We start from the raw sequence: 22,363 nt of genomic DNA, 5'->3' as shown, positions 1-22,363 counted from the left end.
CCTGCATGCATTGCTACAGCATAATGTGTGAGAATTCACTGGAACCCAATCAAGCATCCCAACAGCATCCAGGATCAGGAACGAAAGTTGGTGTACGCTCTCCATTTGAAAACACATTGAGGGCTGGGTCAACGAAGCTGCTAATTGCTGACTGGTTCTTTCTAAACTCACATACTTTATCCCCTAGCTTGGTGGAGTCGAAGAGTGGAAAATCTTCCCAGTGGTTCAGTCATGCCCTGACATAGAGGAAATTCATCTTGCATCAGGTTCAGACAATGGATAGAACCAGCAGCAATGGATAGAACCAGCAGCAATGGATAGATGTGTAGGAAGGAACTGCAGATGCTGGTTTACATAGAAGATAGACACAAAATGCTGGAGTAACTCAGCGGGACAGGCAGCACCTCTGGAGAGAAGGAATAGGTGACGTTTTGGATTGAGACCCTTCTTCAGAATATCTCCACTTTAGGTGACGATGTGAAATGTTAGAAGGTGGAAATTATCCACTTGATGATCGATAGCGGGTGAAAGTACCATGAAAGCCTCCGTGTGCCATTTTTAAAGAAATACATTGGAGACGAGATTTCATTGGGGTTGCAAGTGGGATCCTAACTTGCTGGAGATAGAAGTGCTGGAATATCTCAGCGGGTCAGGCAGCATCTCGGGAGAATAAGGATGGGTGACGTTTAGGGTCGGGACACTTTTGGGCTCTTTCTTTAAATGTTTAAATGTTCCGCATATTTGGCTCATCTATCATAATACTGGCACAAATGGTGTCCATTCAGCCAATCAAGCCTGTACTGGTTCCCAGGAAAGCAATTGCATTAGTCCCATTTGAGTCTCCTTAATCCTCAGTAACCCTGTAACTCATGAAGAACACACACCAACTAACATCTCGAAGGGCTACTGGAGAGAGATCTATATACAAGAAAGAAAGATTCCATGAAAGAGTAAATGAATATATCATCATCATCATCATCACACCATGCTGACTTACATTGTCTGTATCCTTCTGGTGTTTCAAATGTGTGAACATGGACCTATGACGAAGCTGTGGATTTAGCACGTCAGGTCAAATGTCTGGTAAGTAACTTCCCACTGCATACAAGGCCAAACAAATCCCATTCTTCCATAGGTAATGAAAAATCTGAAACCAAACCTCTGACATGAAACCCACCAAAAATAACCAGATTCTCACTCTGCAGTAATTTCACTGAAGTTTTTTTTGTTCTAGGTACTCAACCACAAGTGATTCAACTTGCAACTTTAACCCAATGACCACACATGATAAAAATTAATTGGTAACAAATTGCTGCAAGTAGCTAGAACTAGATAATTTGTCCAAAGGCATCAGCATTATGGCCATGGTCTATACTGGGAATTAAGATTTTGGATCTTAATTCCCAGGTCATTCTCTCACTGCGTTAGGTTACATAAACTAACTTCTCAGTGAAGCTTCTTTCTAAGAAATGTGGATTGGATATTAATACCATTAGTTTGACATAAAGAAGAACTGCACGCGCTAGGTCCAAGTTTATCCAAAAATAACAGTTTTTCTTCTGCAAAGTTACTTCCAAATAGTGTTAATTACAAAAGGGACGAAGTGAACCAGTTTTCTATTCTGATCAGAATTAAATGTCACGCTTGGATATTGAATCCAAGAGGTCAGACAATTCAATCAACAATGCTACTGGGGTGTTTGTGGTTGGAATTGTTGGAATTTGGGAGAGCCAGAGTTCAGGTCTCGGTTCATATTTTTCAGACTTTCAATGAATCTGGTTTAATAATAAAAGATAGAGCCTAATATGCACTTAACTAGAAATTGTCATAAAAACCTTGTCAAGGCTAACCACATCCTGAGAACATAAAACCAATTATGAAGCACCAAATCTTCAGACAAATGAGGTGGACATCCCGTGTATTCACACAGTAAAAACTGATCTGAGTCTAAGGACAATACCTCTCTCACAGTGTTATATGAATTAATTTTACTGAATTAAGTTATCTGAAGAAGCGTCTCGACCCGAAACATCGCCTATTCCTTCTCTCCAGAGATGCTGCCTGTCCCTCTGAGTTACTCCAGCATTTTGTGTCTATCTTCGGTATAAGCCACCATCTGCAGTTCCTCCCAAACCATTAATCTTACTTCTCAGGTTCAGCATCGTGAAGCAGTATTGGAGTAACATTTAATGACTTAAAAAGCAAATCACACTTCCATGAAAAACAAAGTATTCACTCAAATTTCCTCCCCATCATAGAATAGCATCAGGAACCTTGGAATATAGTACAGCAGAAGATAATTAGGTTGTAGAATTAAAATCAGAAAATGCTGAAAGTGTTCAGCAGGTCAGGCATCATTTTGTTGAAAGAGGAACAGAGTAAAGATTTCAGGTTAATGTTTCCAGTATTTTCTGTTAAAAAATTGGCAGCAGAAGTCTTTTGATTTTCATAAATTGTGGAATGTTTCAGTCAAAAGCAGTCAATCTCCAATTCCCTTACAAAGTGATGAGAACTATACGCATTATTTTATAGTCGGTATGCAATGCCAAAGTACCACTTTGAAATGCCTGGTTCAATTTTAATATTATTCCAACCAGCTTTTTGGATCTCTTTAACATTGTCCCAAGAGGTGAGACTAACTCCATTTTTTTCCCTCATTTGGCATTAACTCCAGTTTTCCCCCCCAATTGTTCCCATGTAACCCAGTAAAATATGAATATATGCCCCGTGAGTATTCTGTGTGCAATGAAGAACCTTGGTAAGAGATTTCTTCACAAAACAAGAAAGGCATTCAAGAAAATGCACTACATTATGGAACAATTTCCCACAGGAGGAGAAACAGGGGAAATTTAGGTTTTAGCATCCAATGCAATCTTTCTGAATACTAAATACCACGAGATAGAACTGATGTCACAATCTGTTCGGTATTACTCACATAGGAACAAGAGGTCACAAACATAAAACTGCTGCTCCTGCTGACAGCAAAAGAGCTTTTAACTTATATGGAATGTACATTCAAGATCGTACGAGCAGATTCTGTTTTATATGGGCTATTTTGAAGTTGATGTCTTCAATATAAACATTACCTCGCAAATGTTTAAATTCAATTAATTTGTCATTACATTGTATGCCAAAGATGTGGTGAAGATCTACCCACACAGTTGGGCACTCAAGACTCTGCCTTATCCTACCCCCGACTGCTGGTTAAAATGTCCCCTGTGGAATTCCAAACCCGTGAAGTGTCCCTTATAAAAACAACCCTTGGCTTCTAAAACTTTCCTGGAATTCTCAGAAAAATTTTCAATATAATTTTGAACCGTACGCCTTTTGTATAAATACTTCAGAGAAAAATCAATATAATTCTGACAGAAGTCTTACAATATAAACTGACCGACTGACTGTAGAAAGAACCAAACATGAGGTAATGCAAATGTAACTTGAACTTGGAGGGAAAATCACGAACAACATATTTGGAGTGTAAGGGTCACTCTGCATAAGGAATTTCCAATTGGATATTTTCCTTTAAAGCTTGCAGAGCACTGCACATTGTTGTAAAACAAATACAGAGTTCAAAGAAGGATGCTGGTTCTGTCAAAAAGTTCCACTGTTTGATTGGGAGCAGCAGGTCCCGAGACCTCCAGTTGTGTTGTGTTGAGCAGTCGAGCCGGGAATAAGTCAGTGCTCTCATTAAGACGTATTATTTTCACTTTAGAGCGAGACAAGATTGCTTTGATCCAGCAGGACCCTTGCTCTCACTTTCTTCAAGTTTACACGTTAACTTGGAAATTCTAACTAAGAGTTTTAGTCAAGCAGGGAACTTTGGACATTAAAGGGACAGGCAGGTTAATAACAAAGTGCAAATGAATACCCTAACAACCAAGGGGTTCTACTCATAGAGCACTGGTGCTCATAAGATCATGATATAGGAGCAGAATGAGGTCATTCGGCCCATCGAGTCAACTCCGCCATTTAATTGTGGCTGATCTATTTTTCCCTCGCATTATAATTGAGGCAGGAACCGTTGAGTGAAATGACCCGTTTTTTGTACTGTTAGTGAAATGGACTCTCTTACAATCTTTGAAGAATTTTTAACAACATAATAAATATATTGCAAATTCTGAGATTAAATAAATTTAAAAAAACCCATTTGTATTGTGCTGACAAAATAACTGAAGAGCAGAAATACAAAACCAAAGCCTTAAGTACAGTGAGGAAGTGAAATATGAAATGTGACCCTGAAATGATATCAGGGAGAATGTCTCGATGTATGTCTCCACATTATCTGTAATTTTAGATGTTAAGATTATTAACGGAGTGGAGATTCGTCAAGCAGTCCCCAACTCTCCTTCATTTCAACATCAGGGTAATTCTTGTATTCGTTGGGCTTAGCAACTTGTTCCGTGTGACTGGTCCCTAAGCCACCCGAAAAAAATGGTTAATTTCGTTCAGTTTAGAGATACAGCAGGGAAACAGGCCCCTCGGCCCACCGAGTCCACACCGACCATCAATCACCTGTACACTAGTTCTATGTCATCCCCACTTTTGCATCCTACACACTAGGGGCAATTTTCAGAAGCCAAATGACGTGCAAACCAGTACGTCTTTGGTGGAATGTGGGAGGATACCAGATCAACCAGAGAAAACCCACGCGGTCACAGGGAGAACGTACAAACTCTTTACAGACAGCACCCGTAGTCAGGATCGAACCCGGGTCTCTGGTTCTATAAAGCAGCAGCTCTACCACTGTGCTGTCCCAAATTTCTTGACATATGATTGAGATTCCTTCCCTGTTCCATCTACAATTCTTAAAATTGAGAGTACCCCAATCACCCCAATGATAAATGCAAGTTTAATTTCAGGCAAGGAAACAGTACTGAAGGAGTAACATTGGAACTTTTTCATCTATACGTACAATGTTAAAAATGATTGAAGATGAAAGAATGTGTGCAAGAAATGATAAAAAGCAGTGATACAATAAATAATTGGGTTTCAAGACACTGTGATTATTTAAAAAAAAAGCTAGGCACACACATGCATGTTAGTATATGCAAAAGCTTTACTTCTGTACAAAATACAATTAAACAGATTTACATGGCTTTATTTTTAATTGCTTCACCATGTACAATGGCAGTAGCAGAGTGGGAAGTAACTCGAGATAAGCAATTCACAGTGTATCACTTAACAGCCACATTTTCAAGAACATTTCACTTTGTCGGCAAGAAATTCAAGCTGAAAGATGGAGCTCCATGCCATAATCTGGTCATGCAGCAGTCAATTAGTAATAGCTCAGATTATATAACACTGCTTTGAACTTCTTGCAGGAGTAGGAGAACAAAAGCATTGGCTGAGAATTACTTTAATCACGTTCCTGCCAGGGTGACTTGCTGTTTGTGAAGCGGTGAAGGACTCTTGCCAGTACATTCGGTAGCACTGCAAGATCTGTCCCATACACCAAGCTTCAGAAAACAATCTTTAAAAGACTCAGCAGTCGAGGTTCGCGTTTGGCATTTCTGTACACAACCTCTCACTTGTATAACATGCTGGAAGCAAAACCCTTTCATTGTTAATAGATTTAGCGCTGCCAATTTGACTGACCTTAAGAATTAAACGCAGTCAGCATTTTAACGAGTGCCTGCTTTTTGTGTAGGGGATAACAGCATTCTACACTTACTAATCGGGTGTGTGTGATCTTTAACACAGGTAAAGGCAATTCATTCACGGGGCTATGTAAACTTTGCATCTCACCTCATTATGGAGGGAAGAGTTTAAAATTAACACAGATATCCAAATTTGTTTGAGCACTCTTCAATAGCAGTAATGAGATCCAAATTTTTTTTAAATGGATAAAGTTCACAGAGTTTAACTAAACAGCCTCATCGGTGTCAGAAATGACAGATAAATAAAAGTGAAAATATTACAGTGGTTGTCTCAGATGCATAAAATCAAAAGAAAATATCTACAACTTGACACGTAATGTCATAGCACCAAACTGGAAAGTCTAAAAGAAGCACCTCTGATCTCCGAAAACTCAATGGGAGACCTTTTTGTCCAATTTATTTTCAGAATTAACCTGATACAATTGGATGACAAAAAAAAAATTCTGCAAGCCAACTCCAGTAATGATATATACAAGCAGGTGGAGGAAGTTGGATAGTGTTGCTGCCTCAGCTCCTGCAAACCAGGTTCGATCCTGACCTCGGTGTCATCTGTGTGGAGATGCTACGTTCTCTCTGCGACTGAGTAGGTTCTCTCTGTTTAGTTTAGTTTAGAGATACAACGTGGAAACAGGTCCTTCGGCCCATCGAATCTCCACCAGCGATCCCCGCACACTAACACCATCTTACACACACTGGGAACAATTTTATATTTACACCAAGCCAATTAACCTACAAACCAGTGCTTCTTTGGAGAGTGGGAGGAAACCGAAGATCTCGGAGAAAACCCACTCAGGTCAAGGGGAGAACTTACAAACAAGCACCCCTAGTCAAGATTGAACCTGGGTCTCTGTCGCTGAAAGGCAGTAAGTAGTTCTACTGCTACACCACCGTGCCACCCTGTGAGTGTTTCATCTCCTCTCACATCCCAAAATCACCATGGTGTAATTAATTAGCTACTGTACGTTATTCCCTAGTGTGAGTGGGCTGCAGGAAAATGAAGGGGGGAAATTGATTGGAGTTAGAAATACGAGAAAGTAAATGGGGAACGAGGATTGATGGGACTGCTCTGTGAATTGGCATAGAGTCGTTGGGCTAAATGGCCACAGTCTATTTTGAGTGAACGGTAACTTGATAAATTATATTTATAAAGAAATACTTTAAATAAAGAAATTTGTTTCTGTGATCCGACAGTCAGATCATCATTGAAGTGGGAGCCAGAGGCAAGTCATCTTAGGGTAGTAAACCAATGTAGTCCAATGGGATGGATTCCCAGCACCTTCAAAGTTCCAATGTTACTCCTTCAGAGATTTTTGTAGCCGCAGGTTATTGTTTAGTATAGATTAATAGTGGGGTTGACATCAACCTTATGTTGCTAGAAAACACAGAGATTCTGATACTTGTCAGAGAGGAATTATTTATCATGTCCAAAGATGGAGATATCAACTCGTGTTAAATAATCACTTAAGTGATTGATGAAATCTTGGGCAGCTATTTAAGTTCAGTTTTACATAACACACAAAATCAAATTTGTTTGGACATGGACAATGTATCCAAAAGTTTTAAGCCATGCCCATGATGGTCACAGATTCTCTCTCATGGGTTAGCTACTCATTCTCAAGTGTCAGATGGAGGTTCTCTGCATCACCAGAATATGACCGGTTATCCCATCACCCATGACCAACCATCTTGGTGTTTTCAGAATGTCAGAAGAAGCAAACCTCACACCATTGGAAGTGCATCACCAAGACCAAGGCCAAGACCAAGACTCGTCGATACAACACACAGGGGAAAAGAAGGCAGACAGCGACAGCCTACATTCACATCATAACATCATCGTCTATGCTCCAAACTAATGCAGGATAGATGTGCATTGAGATTTGAAAAAAAAAAAGTTCAACTTGAATCAAATTGCCTTGCAGACTCTTTGAGAGAGATTTTTGTTTTCTGACTTCTGTGATTTTTGCAGGACTTTGATATTGTACTCTCTCTACACCAACGACTGCACCTCCACAGACTCCTCTGTCAAGCTTCTCAAGTTTGCAGACGACACAACCCTGATTGGACTGATCCAGGTTGGGGAGGAACCTGCCTACAGACAAGAAGTGACACAGCTGGAGTCCTGGTGCCATCGCAACAACCTGGAGCTCAATGCTCTTAAGACATTGGAACTGATTGTAGACTTTAGGAGAGCTCCCCCTCCCCTCCCCCCACTCACCATCAACAACACCACAGTCACATTTGTGGAGTCATTTAAGTTCCTTGGAACCATCATCTCCAGGAACCGTAAATGGGGGGCCACCATCGACTCCACAGCCAAAAAGGCCCAACAGAGGATGTACTTCCTGAGAAAACACAATCTGCCCCAGGCAATGATGGCCCAGTTTTATACTGCCATCATATTGAGTCCGTCCTCACCTTCTCCATCATGGTCTGGTTTGGCTCAGCCACCAAGCACGACATCCGGAGGCTGCAGTGCATCATTCGATCAGCCGAGAAGGTTGTTGGCTGCAACCTTCCCCCCATCGACGAAGTGTACACTGCAAGGGCCAGGAAGCGAGTGGGTAAGATCATCTCTGACCCCTCTCACCCTGGCCACAAACTCTTTGAAGTACTTCCAGAGGGAAGGTGACTCCGGACTGTCAAAGCCGCCACAGCCAGACATAAAACAGCTTTTTTTTCCACGAGCAGTAGCTCTACTCAACAGCAAAAAGTCTATAGCCTCCTTTTGCTCTGGTATTTTATTTCATTCTTCACATGTTTAAATTATGTTTCATTTTTAATTGTCTACTGTATATCGTGTTGTTACTTGCGAACAAAGCACCAAGGCAAATTCCTTGTATGTATACATACTTGGCTAATAAAATTTATTCAATTCAATTCAATATTGTCTGTAAAAGGGTTCAGATGAGGACATCGTGAAAAATAGTCGAGTCCCCAGGGGACCTCAGTCCAATTTAGGATGCAGGGAGCTCAAGAAAGATTATCTAGGCCCTTATCAAGAATTGGAGACCTAACATCTAAATCATCACAAGCCCTGGGTCTAGAGCTAAGCTCACTCGCACATTCATTTCAGATCTAATTTGAATGCTCATTCAGTTCCTCCAACTGGGATATTCCACATGGAACTAATATAACCTGGAATACCAGTGTTATAAATCAATCCTTGGGTAGCTGGTTATTAAATGCAAGAAATCACAGCAGACAGTTTTGTGAGCTGGCTCTCTAAATCTCTCAACAAGCTACAAAATATATTAAAATATACAGTCTGGAAATAATCTACATGTACCATTGTGCAAGTCACATGTTAATGGAAGAAATAGACTGAATCAGAAGTTAAAATATGGAGATTATATTTGTTTAGTTATCACATTTCCAAGGGGTATAACATCATTTTAGTTGTATGACGATTTATTTCCATATATTCTGATCAATATTTTTATGGAACAAGAAACCTTTATGAGCTGGATCTGATGTCTGGACTGCCCGTTCTCAACTGTTTTCAGATTGTTAAATGCTTTCTGCATTAAGGCCAGAGGCCATTCAGCACCATGACCCTGCCATACCATTCAATTACATCATGGCTGAACTGCATCTCAATGTGAATTGGCTCAGTAAATCCCTGTAAACGCACTGAGCAAACTCTTTAGAATCACTACTGCTGACAGATGACGGCTTCAGATTTAATTCCTACTGATTCATTAATGAGCAGCTCCACCACTTAGTATGTTAATGGCCCAAGCAATACACTTTAAAGACTATCTGTTGAGATTGTCACAATATTGTTTGCAAAAGGGTTCCGACGAGAAGGTTATGGAAAATACATCAGTTCAAGGCCAATTGAGTTACTTTCCTTTGGAAAGAAGTTCTATCAGTGATGCCAAGACAGAGCTTATTCAAACCCCGAGGAGATAATTAGCTCCATTTGGGAACAAGCTATAAATAAGAATTTGCATCCATCATACATCACTGTGAGCGGAAGCTGCTGAAATGAACAGCTTTGCACAACAGTAACTAAATCTTAATTGCATGCAGACGAACAAAGCCAGTTAATTAAATTTTCCAAATAAATTCCTTACTAAAATTGAATTCAATTAATATAAGTACCTAGATTTAATTTGATGGATTAAGGCCAGATTGCATTCAGGGAATTAATGCAAACCTAGATCAGAGAGCCTACATCATAAGGCTGCAGGTGATAAGTTATAGCAGGTGAAGTGAAGGATCGGTTGCAACATTCACAAGGCAAAAGGTGAGGGGGCAGAGGGAGAGAGGGGGGGGGGAGAGGGAGGGAGAGAGAGAGAGAGATGTTATGCTTGAAATTACAGCGCTGTTGCAGGTCTAAGGGAGGGGACGGCGTGCTGGGGAAGGTGGTGGAATGCCATGCACCATTGAAGGAGAGGATGATGAGTACTTAATGGTGCAGATCACAAACCTGGTATGGTTAGGACAGCGGCCCCCTCGTCCATATCGAACATGTTGGAGCCTGTGCAAATGTAGGTGCCAGCATCCTCGGGCCGAACGTTACGGATGGTCAAGATTCCATTGAAGTCCACTGCGGTGTTTGGCAATTTGCTTCCATGTTGCCGGGTCCACACCAACGTGTACGCTGGGGACTAGAGAAGGAGAGCACACCAGATGTGACGGTGGGACTTCAGGAACTGAGCAGTTGCCAACCAAATACTGGAGTAAAATCAACATCTTCTTTTTACAAAAAATGCCCAGCAAATTGAGCACTGAACTAATGAGCAAAAAACTGCAATTTCAGCTATATATTGTGGCACAGTGGGTAGAGCTCTTGCCTCACAAGTAGCCTTGGGTGGCAGTGGCGCAGCGATAGAGTTGCTGCCTTACTGCGCCAATATTTTAACTCACTTAGTGATGCACAGGAGCAGGGGAAGGGATCCTTACAATCTAGCAGCAAGCAAAAGGGCCGCGCATAACCCCATGAAATAAGATGCAATCATTGGTAAATCTCATAGAAACATAGAAAGGTGCAGGAGTAGGCCTTTCAGCCCTTCAAGCCAGCACCACCATTCAATACGATCATGGCTGATCATCCAGAATCAGTACCCTGTTCCTGCTTTTTCCCCATATCCCTTGATTCTGTTAGCCCCAAGAGCTATATCTAACTCTCTGTTGAACACATCAAGAATTACAGTTACAGACGAGTTACGGATTTGGTTTAGAGATACAGCATGGAAATAGGCCCTTCGACCAACCGAGCAGGCTGACCAGCGATCACCTGAACATTATTTCTATCCCACACACTAGGGACAATTTACAAGAAGCCAATTAACCTACAAACCCACACGTCTCTGGAATGTGGGAGGAAACCAGAGCATCCGAAGAAAACCCACGTGGTAACAAGGAGAACATATAAACTTCATACAGACATCACCCATAGTCAGAATCTAACCCGGGTCTCTGGCGCTGTAAGGCAGCAACTCTACCACTGCATCACTTACATGAACATATGAAAGTTATCCTCTACGTTGAATACATCATAATTTAGATCTGCTGATATGACTAAAAATCTTTGCGGTACTGTGTGCAAGTAACGCAACATGAATGAAAGCAGCCGTAGGCTCTCAATGTACATTCTGCAAGAGTGTAACTTGATTGGGTCACTATTTAGATGGATCTCGTTTAAGCACAAAGTTATCATACTGAACGGAACGGCTGACTCCTGAGTATGATGAATCTGTTGTTTACCTGACTCTTTGCTGTGCAGATAAAATTGACAGTGATGCCAGGTCTCACAGTCTGTGTCTTTGGCTCTTCCACAGTCACAGTTATGGCTTTGAATGGGGTTGCTGTGGAGAGAATAGGTAGATGCATACAGCTGAGTTATCTACCTTTTATCAAGAACATATAAATATATATATATAGAATATATACATCGAAAAGCCCAATTCTAGACACAACCTCCCTCCCCCCCCCCCGCCAAACCAGAAAATCAAGGTGTAGCAATTCTGTGTCCGTACAAATTAAGGAAAGCCTTAAATTTGAGAGAAGAGGAAATCATAAAGCAACAACAGACCAATCCTGGTAATAAATGTGGAGGGAAAGCTTGTAACCCAAAGGTGGTCATTTTAATTGAAAAACCCGCTAGCTACACATGCTAGAGTATCCCACATTTAAAATTCTGCAGCTAAACGTATGTACTTCTGATTTGCTCTTTACTCAAGAACATTTCAGTTATCCATTCTTAAGTAAATTAACTTAAATCAAAGAAAGGGGCGAACAGTTCACATCAAATCTGAATTAGCAACCAATTTAAATGAATGACATCTGGTTTAAAAGGGGTAGAGTGAACTTTTAGCTTTGATTGAATGCACTGCAAACCCTCCACAGATGTAGTTGAGCTATCGTTTTGACATAACTAAAGAATGCACAGAGCTATTTGAAGTAAAGTATTCCCCACTGAGGAACTCCAAGAGCTAATCGCTGTCCACATTCGTGTGCACGCAGTTTGTTTGGAATATAGTCACTACAATTTAGAAAACAAATCATCACACCTCAGTCTCTGTTATACACTATTCAGTATCTCAATGCAATAATACAATGGTTACTGAAGATTTATGGTTAAACAGAGTGAAAGGTACTCTCATAGCTAAGTAAATTTACAATAAAATGTCATTTTTGGTCATTGAACTTTGATTTGTTAACATTTAAAAAAGTAAATTAACAGTAAGTTCTACATAATGATGAGATCTTGGAAGGAGTACAGCTACATAATATGCTTAACATACCGTAAAAGATTTGGCTCTTTTGTCTACAGGCCCGGAGCACTAGGAAAGTGCACCAGGATATGATAAAACGCAAGAGTCTGCATTGTCCCAGAAACAACGAAAGTAAGATGTGAGATGTGAATTATTTTCCCCAACTCACCAGTCACAAAGACTTCAACCTGACTTGAATTGGAGCTCTCCATATTTCGGCATGTACATATATAAATTCCAGCATCAGATGGTTTGACTTCCTGGATCACAAGCTCTTCACCTGCAAGTGAAGGATGCAGTGGAAGGTGATGAGGCACTTATTTTACTTACAATGTTAGAAATACAAGCTCTTTCTTGCTAACAAAAAAACCAATCAGCTTTCAATGGTCAAGTCCCTATTACAAAGACATATGTCTGCCCTTCAGGTTTCAGGGTCCTCAAGGGGCAGTACAGTGGTATAGCTGGGAGAGCCACTGCCTCACTGCACCAGAAACCTGACCTTCGGTGCTGTCTGTGTGGAGATTGTATATTCTCCCTGTGCCTGCATGGGTTTTCTCTGGGAACTCCAGTTTTCTCCCATGTCCCAAAGATATGTGGATTTGTAGGTTAATTGGCCCTCTGTAAATTTGTCCCCAATGTGTAGGCAGTGGAATAACATAGAACTAGTGTTGATGGGTGATTGGACTCAGTTGGCCGAAGGGCTTGTTTCCACGGTGTAATCTCTAAAAACCTGAAATATTGTCTTTCCATTCCCTCCATGTCGGCACGGTAGCGCAGCGGTAGAGTTGCTGCTTTACAGCGAATGCAGCGCCGGAGACTCAGGTTCGATCCTGACTACGGGCGCTGCACTGTAAGGAGTTTGTACGTTCTCCCCGTGACCTGCGTGGGTTTTCTCCGAGATCTTCGGTTTCCTCCCACACTCCAAAGACGTACAGGTTTGTAGGTTAATTGGCTGGGTAAATGTAAAAATTGTCCCTAGTGGGTGTAGGATAGTGTTAATGTACGGGGATCGCTGGGCGGCACGGACTTGGAGGGCCGAAAAGGCCTGTTTCCGGCTATATATATGATATGATATGATATGACTGCCTGACTGCTGAGTTCCTCCAGCACTTTTCACACAATTTAAAATGATTTATCATACATTCACCCATTGGGATGGAAGTATTAAAATCTCCTTTATTGGAATGGACAGGTGACGTTTCTGGGTCGGAACCCCCCCTCTTCAGGTTTCAGGGTCCCTAAGGACCGGCACAGTGGCAGAGTTGCCTTACAGTGCACCAGAGACCCAAATTCGACCTTGACTATGTTGCCGTCTCTACCCGTGACTACATGGATTTTCTCCGGGTGCTCTGGTTACTCCCATAGCTCAAAGATGGGCAGGTTTGTAGGTGAGTTGGCTTCTATGAATTATCCCTTGTGTGTCGGATAGAATTAGTGTACTGGTCTGGTCCGCGAGGACTCGGTGGGATTAAGGGCCTGTTTCCACACAGTATCTATGCACTAAACTCTCACATTGATAAATATTTCAGTGTAAAGTACAACAAGCATTAGGCACGCAATACACGGCCCACCCTTAAACAGTCTACAAAAGTAAAGCATTAACATAGGGCAAATAGGCATCTGAAGGTTGCTGTGGAGTTGGGAGGTGCTGCATAGCTCTAAAGTGGATTTCCTCGGACATTTATAGAAACTCCATTCCATTGGCACGTTTCATCACCGTCTGACTCAAAAAGCCCTCTCCTAAAGTTAGAATCTTCTTCGGGCTCTGTACAAACTTCCATGTTGAGGACCTAGATTTGTTTCTCACAAAGTGCTGGTGTAACCCAGCGGGTCAGGCAGCATCTCTAGAGAACATGGACAGCCAGTACTTTGTGTCTTCTTTTGTAAACCAGCGTCTGCAGTTTCTTGTTTCTACATCGCAGTGTTTCTCACCGGTGTTCTTGTTATCACTGGGCAAACCAGTACCACAGTGCCCATCAATGTAATTTGCCCATCAATAGTGGTGGGCAAATACCAAATGCCTTTCTTGGTTGTCCCAGTCGCAAGTATTACAGAAGATGGAGGAAACCTTTGGAGACATCGCCTGTGCAGCATTACCTTGGGCCCTTTGCTGAACGCGACTGGACAAGGCCTGACCATCAGCTCTGCTCCAGTAGTAGTAGAAAGGGGCTTGACCAATAACCTGGCATTTCAGTATCACCCTGCCGCCTTGCTCCACCTCTGCTCTCTCAGGGATAACACGGACCACAAAAGGATTGCGATCTAAAGGAAAAAGCAAATTATATTCATGTACTGTAATTTTTTTTATGTACAGGATATTTATTTTTGCAAGTGGAACAAAGGATAGTTATAGCTGGCCATTGTGAAATCCATTATGTTTACGCTCAATACATTTCCATCACCTATTTTTAACTTATTTACTGGCATCAGTCACAGGAAATTCCGTCTAGCCTTGATCTATTTTTGAGAGCATTCAGCCCTCCTCTTATTATTAGGCTAAAAATTATTGTTCAATTGACGTAAACATTTCAATGTTTCGATTTTGCAATTTTTCAAATGTCCCCGTCCCCTGGTGCTGGAGGTTTGGTGAGCTGCTGACATCGCTCAGTTGTCTGGAAAGGAAGTAAGGGAGAAACGTTGCAATTACGTTAGCGGCACGGTAGCGCAGCGGTAGAGTTGCTGCTTTACAGCGAATGCAGCGCCGGAGACTCAGGTTCGATCCTGACTACGGGTGCTGCACTGTAAGGAGTTTGTACGTTCTCCCCGTGACCTGCGTGGGTTTTCTCCGAGATCTTCGGTTTCCTCCCACACTCCAAAGACGTACAGGTATGTAGGTTAATTGGCTGGGTAAATGTAAAAATTGTCCCTAGTAGGTGTAGGATAGTGTTAATGTACGGGGATCACTGGGCGGCACGGACTTGGAGGGCCGAAAAGGCCTGTTTCCGGCTGTATATATATGATATGATATGATATGATACAGGCTAGTTAAGTCCCAGATGGTGGGCTGGTTAAGAAAGAAAAAGCCCATGGGATCGAAGAGATGGGCGTGTTTGTGGCAAAAGGTTTTTTAACTGTGGACTTCCACTACACCAGGTACCTAGCCCCTTGCTTGTTACGATAAAACCCGTGCAATAGCGGACCTCTACACAGTGGGTTTTGGTTACAGCGGACCCAGATTCCTGTTGTACCGCATCCCCCACCCCACGTCTGCCAGGTTACCCAGTGATCTGGCATCACGCGGCGAGCGTCCAGTCACGGGAGTGGAAAGAGCGAGCAGCATGAAGTCGGCGTGAGTATCAGACCCGTCCCTGGCCCCGACCGCGTGTGGGGTCTGGGGGCTCTGTGGCTCCCAGGCCCGTGAATTCCCACTTGTTTAACCCCCTTCAATGCCGCATTTTATTCCTCCCGGCCTTGGATTAAACGTTGCCTACCCCCCTTTATAATGGACAATCGTCAATAACGGACACCAGCCCCACCCCTCCGTGGTCTGTTACTGCGAGGGCTTACTGTATGTTCACAAGTTATAGGATTAGAATTAGACCATTCGGCCCATCGAGTGCACTCTGCCATTCAATCGTGGCTGATCTCTGCCTCCTCATCCCATTTTCCGGCATTTTCCCCATAACCTTTGACACCTGTTCTAATCAGGAATTTGTCTATCTCTGCCGTAAAAATATCCGTGGACTTGGCCTCCACAGCCCTCTGTGGCAATGAGTTCCACAGATTAACTACCCTCTGACTAAAGAGGTTCCTCCTCACCTCCTTTCTGAAAAAAGCACCTTTTAATTCTGAATGTGAACGATTTAGACTTAAAGAATGGAATGTTGAAAATGAAATTTGCACATGACACATAAAATTGCCCTTTTGATTATCAGTGAGGACAAAAGCTGTAAACTGTAGCACACTTGAAGACTGTGTAAGAAAATAACTGCAGATGCTGGTACAAATCGAAGGTATTTATTCCCAAAATGCTGGAGTAACTCAGCAGGTCAGGCAGCATCTCAGGAGAGAAGGAATGGGTGACTTTTCGGGTCGAGACCCTTCTTCAGACTGAGGACTGTGTGCTCAGTACCCGCCTCTATTCTCCCTTTATCCATGACTGGGTATCCAGACGCAGCACCTAAGCCACCTTTAAATTTGCGGACGATGCCACTTGTTTGACGAATAGTGGGTAACGGTGTGGTAGAGTACGAGAGGGAGACAGATAATCTGATTGAATGGTGCCAGAAGAACAATCTTCCTCTCAACGTCAGCGAGACCAGTGAGCTAGTTATTTGCAAAATGCCGGAGTAACCCAATGGGTCGTGCAGCATCTCGGGAGAAAAGGAATAGGTGACATTTCGGGATGAGACCCTTCTTCAGGCTTAGAGTCAGGGGAGAGGGAAAGTAGAGGTATGGAAAGGTACAGAACAAATCAGAGCCAGCACCGATGACTCCAATGAGCTAGTTGTTGACTTGGGAAAGGGGAAGCTGAGGATCCATGAACCTACCTACGAGAAGACACCTCTGTCCTGGAATTCTTGGATTTCCGGAATACCCAGGAGCACAGCTGAAACAAAAATGCACAGTGTTACAGTGATGGAAAAACAGCAGCAGAGAGCTTGTGCATAGATCAAACAAAGACTTCACACGGGACGGGCCCCATCCTTTTACCCTCTTGTTTCAATTACACCCATGGTCAGCATGTCCCTGTATGAACTCGTGAGCATCCATATGGGTATTTTGGCTTTAATGCAATAGTTGTAATCCTAAGAAAGCCTCAAGTTATTAAAAAACTGCAATATAAAAACAATTGTGTCTTTGGAAAATGGAGGCTGAGGGCAAGAGAGTTTCAGACTTGCTCCAACAAAATTATTTTTGTACAGGATTTTCATATATTTTTTAAACCGTCATAAGTTTATTTTAGCTCTTGCAGGCTATAAATACTCAAGCCTGTTCGCTACATTGTTTAATAGAGAATAGAGTCAATAGATATGGTTGCTTGTCAATCTCAATACTTTCACAATCTGGAGTGAAAGTAGTAGCTGTGTTCTATGGAGAAAATAGTTTCTGATAACTTTTGGGAAGTTAGATATAAAAGGTTTTTCTTTCACCACTGATTTTCTTATCCAAGACAACTATTTTTCTGCCTGTCAATTCTGAAAGCCAACTTTGAAGTGGCTCTCTTTAGTTCCTAATTGAAATTACATTACAATAAATTCACCCCTCGTAATGTATATAGTGTTCACTAATTCATCAATTGCATTATTTCCAATTAACAGAATGGACACGTACATTATATCAGAACTACCTTATCAAGGCTCTTATCTGTCTCACATTAGAGTAATCGCAAATGATTTCCACGTCGAAGTCTCGCATCCAGCAGAAGCTTTATTCCACGGCAAGGAACTGCAAATGCTGGAATCGTGAGCAAAACACAAAGTGCTGGAGGAACTCAGCGGGTCAGGCTTTGACTGTTGAAGGAATGGGCAGAAGAGGCTTCTGGTCGGGACCCTTCTTCAGCGTCTGAAGAAGGATTCCTGAGGCTAATCAATGTCTGTCCACTCCCTCCGTAGATCCTGCCTGACCCCTCTGAGTTCCTCCTGCGTTTTGTATTTTGGTTTACTCAAGGAACGCATATAGGTTTGCACACTGGGGGCTCTAGTGGAGCAGCAAGCCAGAACTCAGTCGGGTTCACGGTAGATCTTAATTTCCTGTTGATGCCCTTGAGGGTAAGCACTAGCCTTGGCTAGTCTACAGATTCATCGTTGAGGGAACAATAGAGTAGGTGTAGGTCCAAAAATCCATCGGTAAAGTGGAACCATATTGGTGGGTGTTCTTTCTTATACTGCTGTGACTATTTGAACCTTCCAATTATAAAACAGCTCCAGTATAAGTTTACTTGTTAGATTTTCATAAGTTCCTGCATCATGTGTTCAGGAAAGTGAGACATTTGGCTCTGTCCCATGTAGCCCAGCCATTGCTGGGTCCGTACCAATCACTGTACATGCTTCTGCCAGGCAGGGATGGAGGGGACTGAGAGGCAGGTCCTGATGTCCTGGCCAGAGCCGTCAGGGAATGATGTCGCCTCTGCCCACTTCATCCTGACGCCCTGGAGCCAAGAATCAAAAGGTTGGCAGAGGATTGCAGGGAATCTTATCTCGACTGACCGTCAGGTCAACTTACTATTCGCAGTGCTGCCCGGTGTAGCCAAGCAGACAGGCTGTACACCTGAAACCACCCACTCCGTCGTTTTCACAGATGGGCGAAAACCTAGGAGAAAAGAAGGAGAGATATATGCTGAGAGAAGTCACAAGCTCTCAAACCCACACAGTCAGAAACTATAATGACCCACAAGGCGTGTTTAGTTTAGTTTAAAAATACATTTAAAGATATATTTAAACAAATCATTTTTAGTTTAGTTTACACATATAGTGCGGAAACAGGCCCTTCGGCCCAGAGTCCACACCAAAGATACTAGAGGAACAAGATGGACCACTCCGTCGAAATCGCCTATACTGAAGTGTTTGTACGCAAAGGAGCGTAACGTCCGCCATTTTAGTAGGCAAAACCCGCCATTCGCTATGCCTCTCGCAGTGTAATCAGTGTTTTGGGGGAACAGTATGTGTGATGATACCATTAAAATGCAGAATATATCTCATCTACCAATTCACAGATATTTGTTATTTTTCTTTCAAAATGTTTCTGCAAGTTTCTGCCAACTAAAATGGCGCCATGGCATACTACGGTTTTTAGGGTCGAGTGGTCTATCTTGTTCCTCTAGTATCTTTGGTCCGCACTGACAAGCGATCCCCGTACATTAACACGATCCTACACACACTAGGGACAATTTAAACCAATTTATACTAAGCCAACTAACTTACAAACCTGTATGTCTTTGGAGTGTGGCAGGAAACTGAAAATCTCGGAGAAAACCCATGCAGGTTACGGGGAGAACTCCGTAGAGAGAGCACCCTTAGTCAGGATTGAACATGGGTCTCTGGCGCTTCAAGGCAGCAACCCTACTGCTGTGCCAGTGTTGTGCTCCTTTAATGATGACACTGCCAGGATCAGTGACTGCCGGGAACATTGGCACCGACTCTCCCACAACACTGGCCAACATCACTCCCACAGGTGTTGCTGCTGCTCCGCAGGAAGCAAGTCACCTCACGCAGTCTCCTGGGGTAGACTCCGCAGTAAGAATAGAAGCAGGAATGACTCAACAGGTCAGCCGGCACCAGACAACACCCAACACTTCAAGCCACTGGCCTCTTCTCAAGCCCTGTAGTTTCTGTAAGGGTGATGGGGCCAATGTTGGGATGTTGCAGTCTTTGATGCTCACCGACTGCTTAAGTGAAGCTTCTACCTCAGAGTGATATTGAAAAACAGCACAAAACTCTACTGCATTCCACATTCAATGTAAAGTCATTGAACAGTTGATTGATTGAAAGATACAGTGTGGAAACAGGCCCTTCGGCCCACCAAGTCCACGCGACCATTCACACTAGTTCTATGTTATCCCACTTTTGAATCCACTTGTTAAACACTGGGGGTAATTTTACAGAAGCCGATTAACCTGTAAACCTGCACGTCTTTGGGACGTGGGGGGAAACCTGAGCACGTGGGAGGAAGGCTTAAGCTCAGGGGTGACCGCGCTTTTGCGGTTACAACTCCTAGACTGTGGTACAGCATCCCTCTCCCCATCAAAACTGCCCCCTCCCTCGACTCCTTTAAGTCCAGGCTCAAAACCTATTTCTACTCCCTAGCATTTGAGGCCCTCTGAGGGGGCGCTGTGAACGGTTTATGTATGTGCTGTTATGTTTGTGTGCCATTGTATGTTCGTTCTTAATACCTGAACTGATGTACAGCACTTTGGTCAACGTGGGTTGTTTTTAAATGTGCTATACAAATAAAATTGACTTGACTTGACCCGAAGGAAACCCGCGCAGTCACGAGAACGTATAAACTCCACACAGATAGCACCCAGGGTCATGATCAAATCTGGGCCTCTGGCACTGTGAGGCAGCAGCTCACCTAAAAGGTTGAGCAGATGTTTAAATGTAATGCGTTTGGTGATGTAGGTAACTTACTGGTTTTCTGCGATGGGCAGAGGGCAAGCACAGGGTTGACAATCCTCTGGAGAACCTGTTGTAGCATCACCGTAATACCCAGGGGCACAATGGTCACAGAACTCCCCAGCACTGTTATGTAAACAGTTCTGTTTAACAGAGTCAAAAAGAACATTGCCTTAGTTATTCCCGTTTTTGTACTGGAATTGTTAATCAGTGTATTAGCATTAACAAGTGTGGGAAAAACAAACAATGAGCTCAAGTGTTACATATCTCTTTCGTGATGTATTAAATCAATGAGTTCAAGCTTTCACCACTGCCAGTTGTAAACAGTTCACCAACTCATCCTCTGCCAATAATTGACTAACACGGAGTCAAGTTTCTCTTTTATAACAAGCAAAGTAAGATCTTTTACTTTCCCGTCCAATTGAACTAACAATGAAGCTGATGCATTACTATTCACCCCCCCCCTCCCCAAAAGCAAATGTCATCCCTTCCCCATCTCTCACACCCACGCACAGCCTCTATATTCACTAAATCTCCCTTTAAGCTAGTGCAGACATCCATGAACGGTATAGGGCATGAAAGTCATGGAGTCACACAGCACAGATAAACCCCACTGAGTCTGTGCTCGCCATTGATCACTCATCTTCCACCCATCCCAGTTGTTTTACCTCACATTCCTTTAATCTCTACCCAGATTCTACCACTTGCCTGTGCACTTGAAGCGATTTACACTCACCAATTAAATCACTAACCCAAGAATCTATATCATTCACAATATGTTCCAAGTAACCTCAGAAGCTTTTAGAAATAGTAATGGTACAGAATGATTCTTTGAACAGCCTCACATCTGCTATCTTCTTGCCACTGAGAGATCCCAAGGAAACATGGGAAAAGAGGTTCCCGGAAATCTTTCCTGAAGAGAGATGGTTTGTTAGTGGGAACTTGGATGTAAATTGCTAACACAGTGAAGTAGATGGTGGAACTATGTACCGAGCAAGCACCACTCTCCGGATGGCAGGCATCTGAGTGCCCGTTGCATTCACACCGCTCGCAGTGTCCCAGGTAAAGGCCTCCGCTGGTCCTCGTGTAACCTGGCGCACAGTCCTAGCAAAGAAAAAAAGGTCATTCATACACACAACGTTTTTTCCCCCCAAATATCCTCCTGGTTGCACCCTATTGTATCCAAGCACGAAAGAGAAGCTAAAAAGAGGGACATATACTTGTTAACCCACTATGTATAGCGAGAATCCAACTATTAATCAGAGTCCTGTTCAACAGTTGCAATACTCTCAACCTTAAGGTCTTGGTGGAGTCCAATATATAGAGAAGTCTTCAATTCATTTCTGGAAACAACTAAGATCATTGGTGCTCCTTTGAAGTCGCACTATAATCCAAAAACTAAGAGCCTGCAGATGCTGGAGGTCTTAAATAAAACTCCACCAAAATATTAACTATTTTTTACTCCACCGAACAGAAGCTGTCTGACCTTCTGAACATTTCTACCAATACGTTTTTATTTCAGTCCCACTATGGTATTTCCATTACTCCAATTCATGTTCATCCAATTCCTAAATTTACTGTTTTCTGCCAACCTCCCATCTGTCCAATCTCGCATTAAATAACCCCAAGCATCACAAATTGTGCTAAAAAAATCAATTAAAAAAATGAAGAGGATAAAAAAATCAGAGTGGTGGCCCTTGTTCTTATTTTCAAATCTCTCCATGAGCTCGTTCTTTCTCTCTGGTGTATCTCAGTGCCTTAACGTTGAAACCTCCACAGGTGTTCCTCCACAAGTGTATATCCAGGATCCCTCTGCCGCATGGCCAAGTCTTCAGTTCCTTGGCTGGCGGTGAGGGGAGCCCTCCCAGTCAGATCCTTCCTGCACCGCCGGAACCTCACTACCAGCACACGCTGCCCTCGGGACGGCTGC

General features: G+C 42.7%; 1 protein-coding gene across 1 annotated transcript in view; it reads right to left on the bottom strand.

The window, feature by feature from the left end:
- Positions 1-22,363, bottom strand: part of hspg2 (heparan sulfate proteoglycan 2) — a 389,926-nt gene that overhangs the window by 117,339 nt on the left and 250,224 nt on the right. Inside the window, exons 37-44 of the mRNA XM_078425384.1 lie at positions 21,424-21,537; positions 20,449-20,576; positions 18,545-18,631; positions 16,870-16,928; positions 14,477-14,641; positions 12,549-12,659; positions 11,370-11,470; positions 10,090-10,270 (exon numbers count right to left, since the gene is read on the bottom strand). Of these exons, the coding sequence (XP_078281510.1) occupies positions 10,090-10,270; positions 11,370-11,470; positions 12,549-12,659; positions 14,477-14,641; positions 16,870-16,928; positions 18,545-18,631; positions 20,449-20,576; positions 21,424-21,537 (946 nt within the window). The remainder of the gene's footprint in view (positions 1-10,089; positions 10,271-11,369; positions 11,471-12,548; positions 12,660-14,476; positions 14,642-16,869; positions 16,929-18,544; positions 18,632-20,448; positions 20,577-21,423; positions 21,538-22,363) is intronic.

This window comes from Rhinoraja longicauda, chromosome 30, assembly GCF_053455715.1.
Source record: "Rhinoraja longicauda isolate Sanriku21f chromosome 30, sRhiLon1.1, whole genome shotgun sequence".
NCBI classification, from domain to species: Eukaryota; Metazoa; Chordata; class Chondrichthyes; order Rajiformes; family Arhynchobatidae; genus Rhinoraja; species Rhinoraja longicauda.
This window is presented reverse-complemented; position numbering and strand designations above follow the sequence as displayed.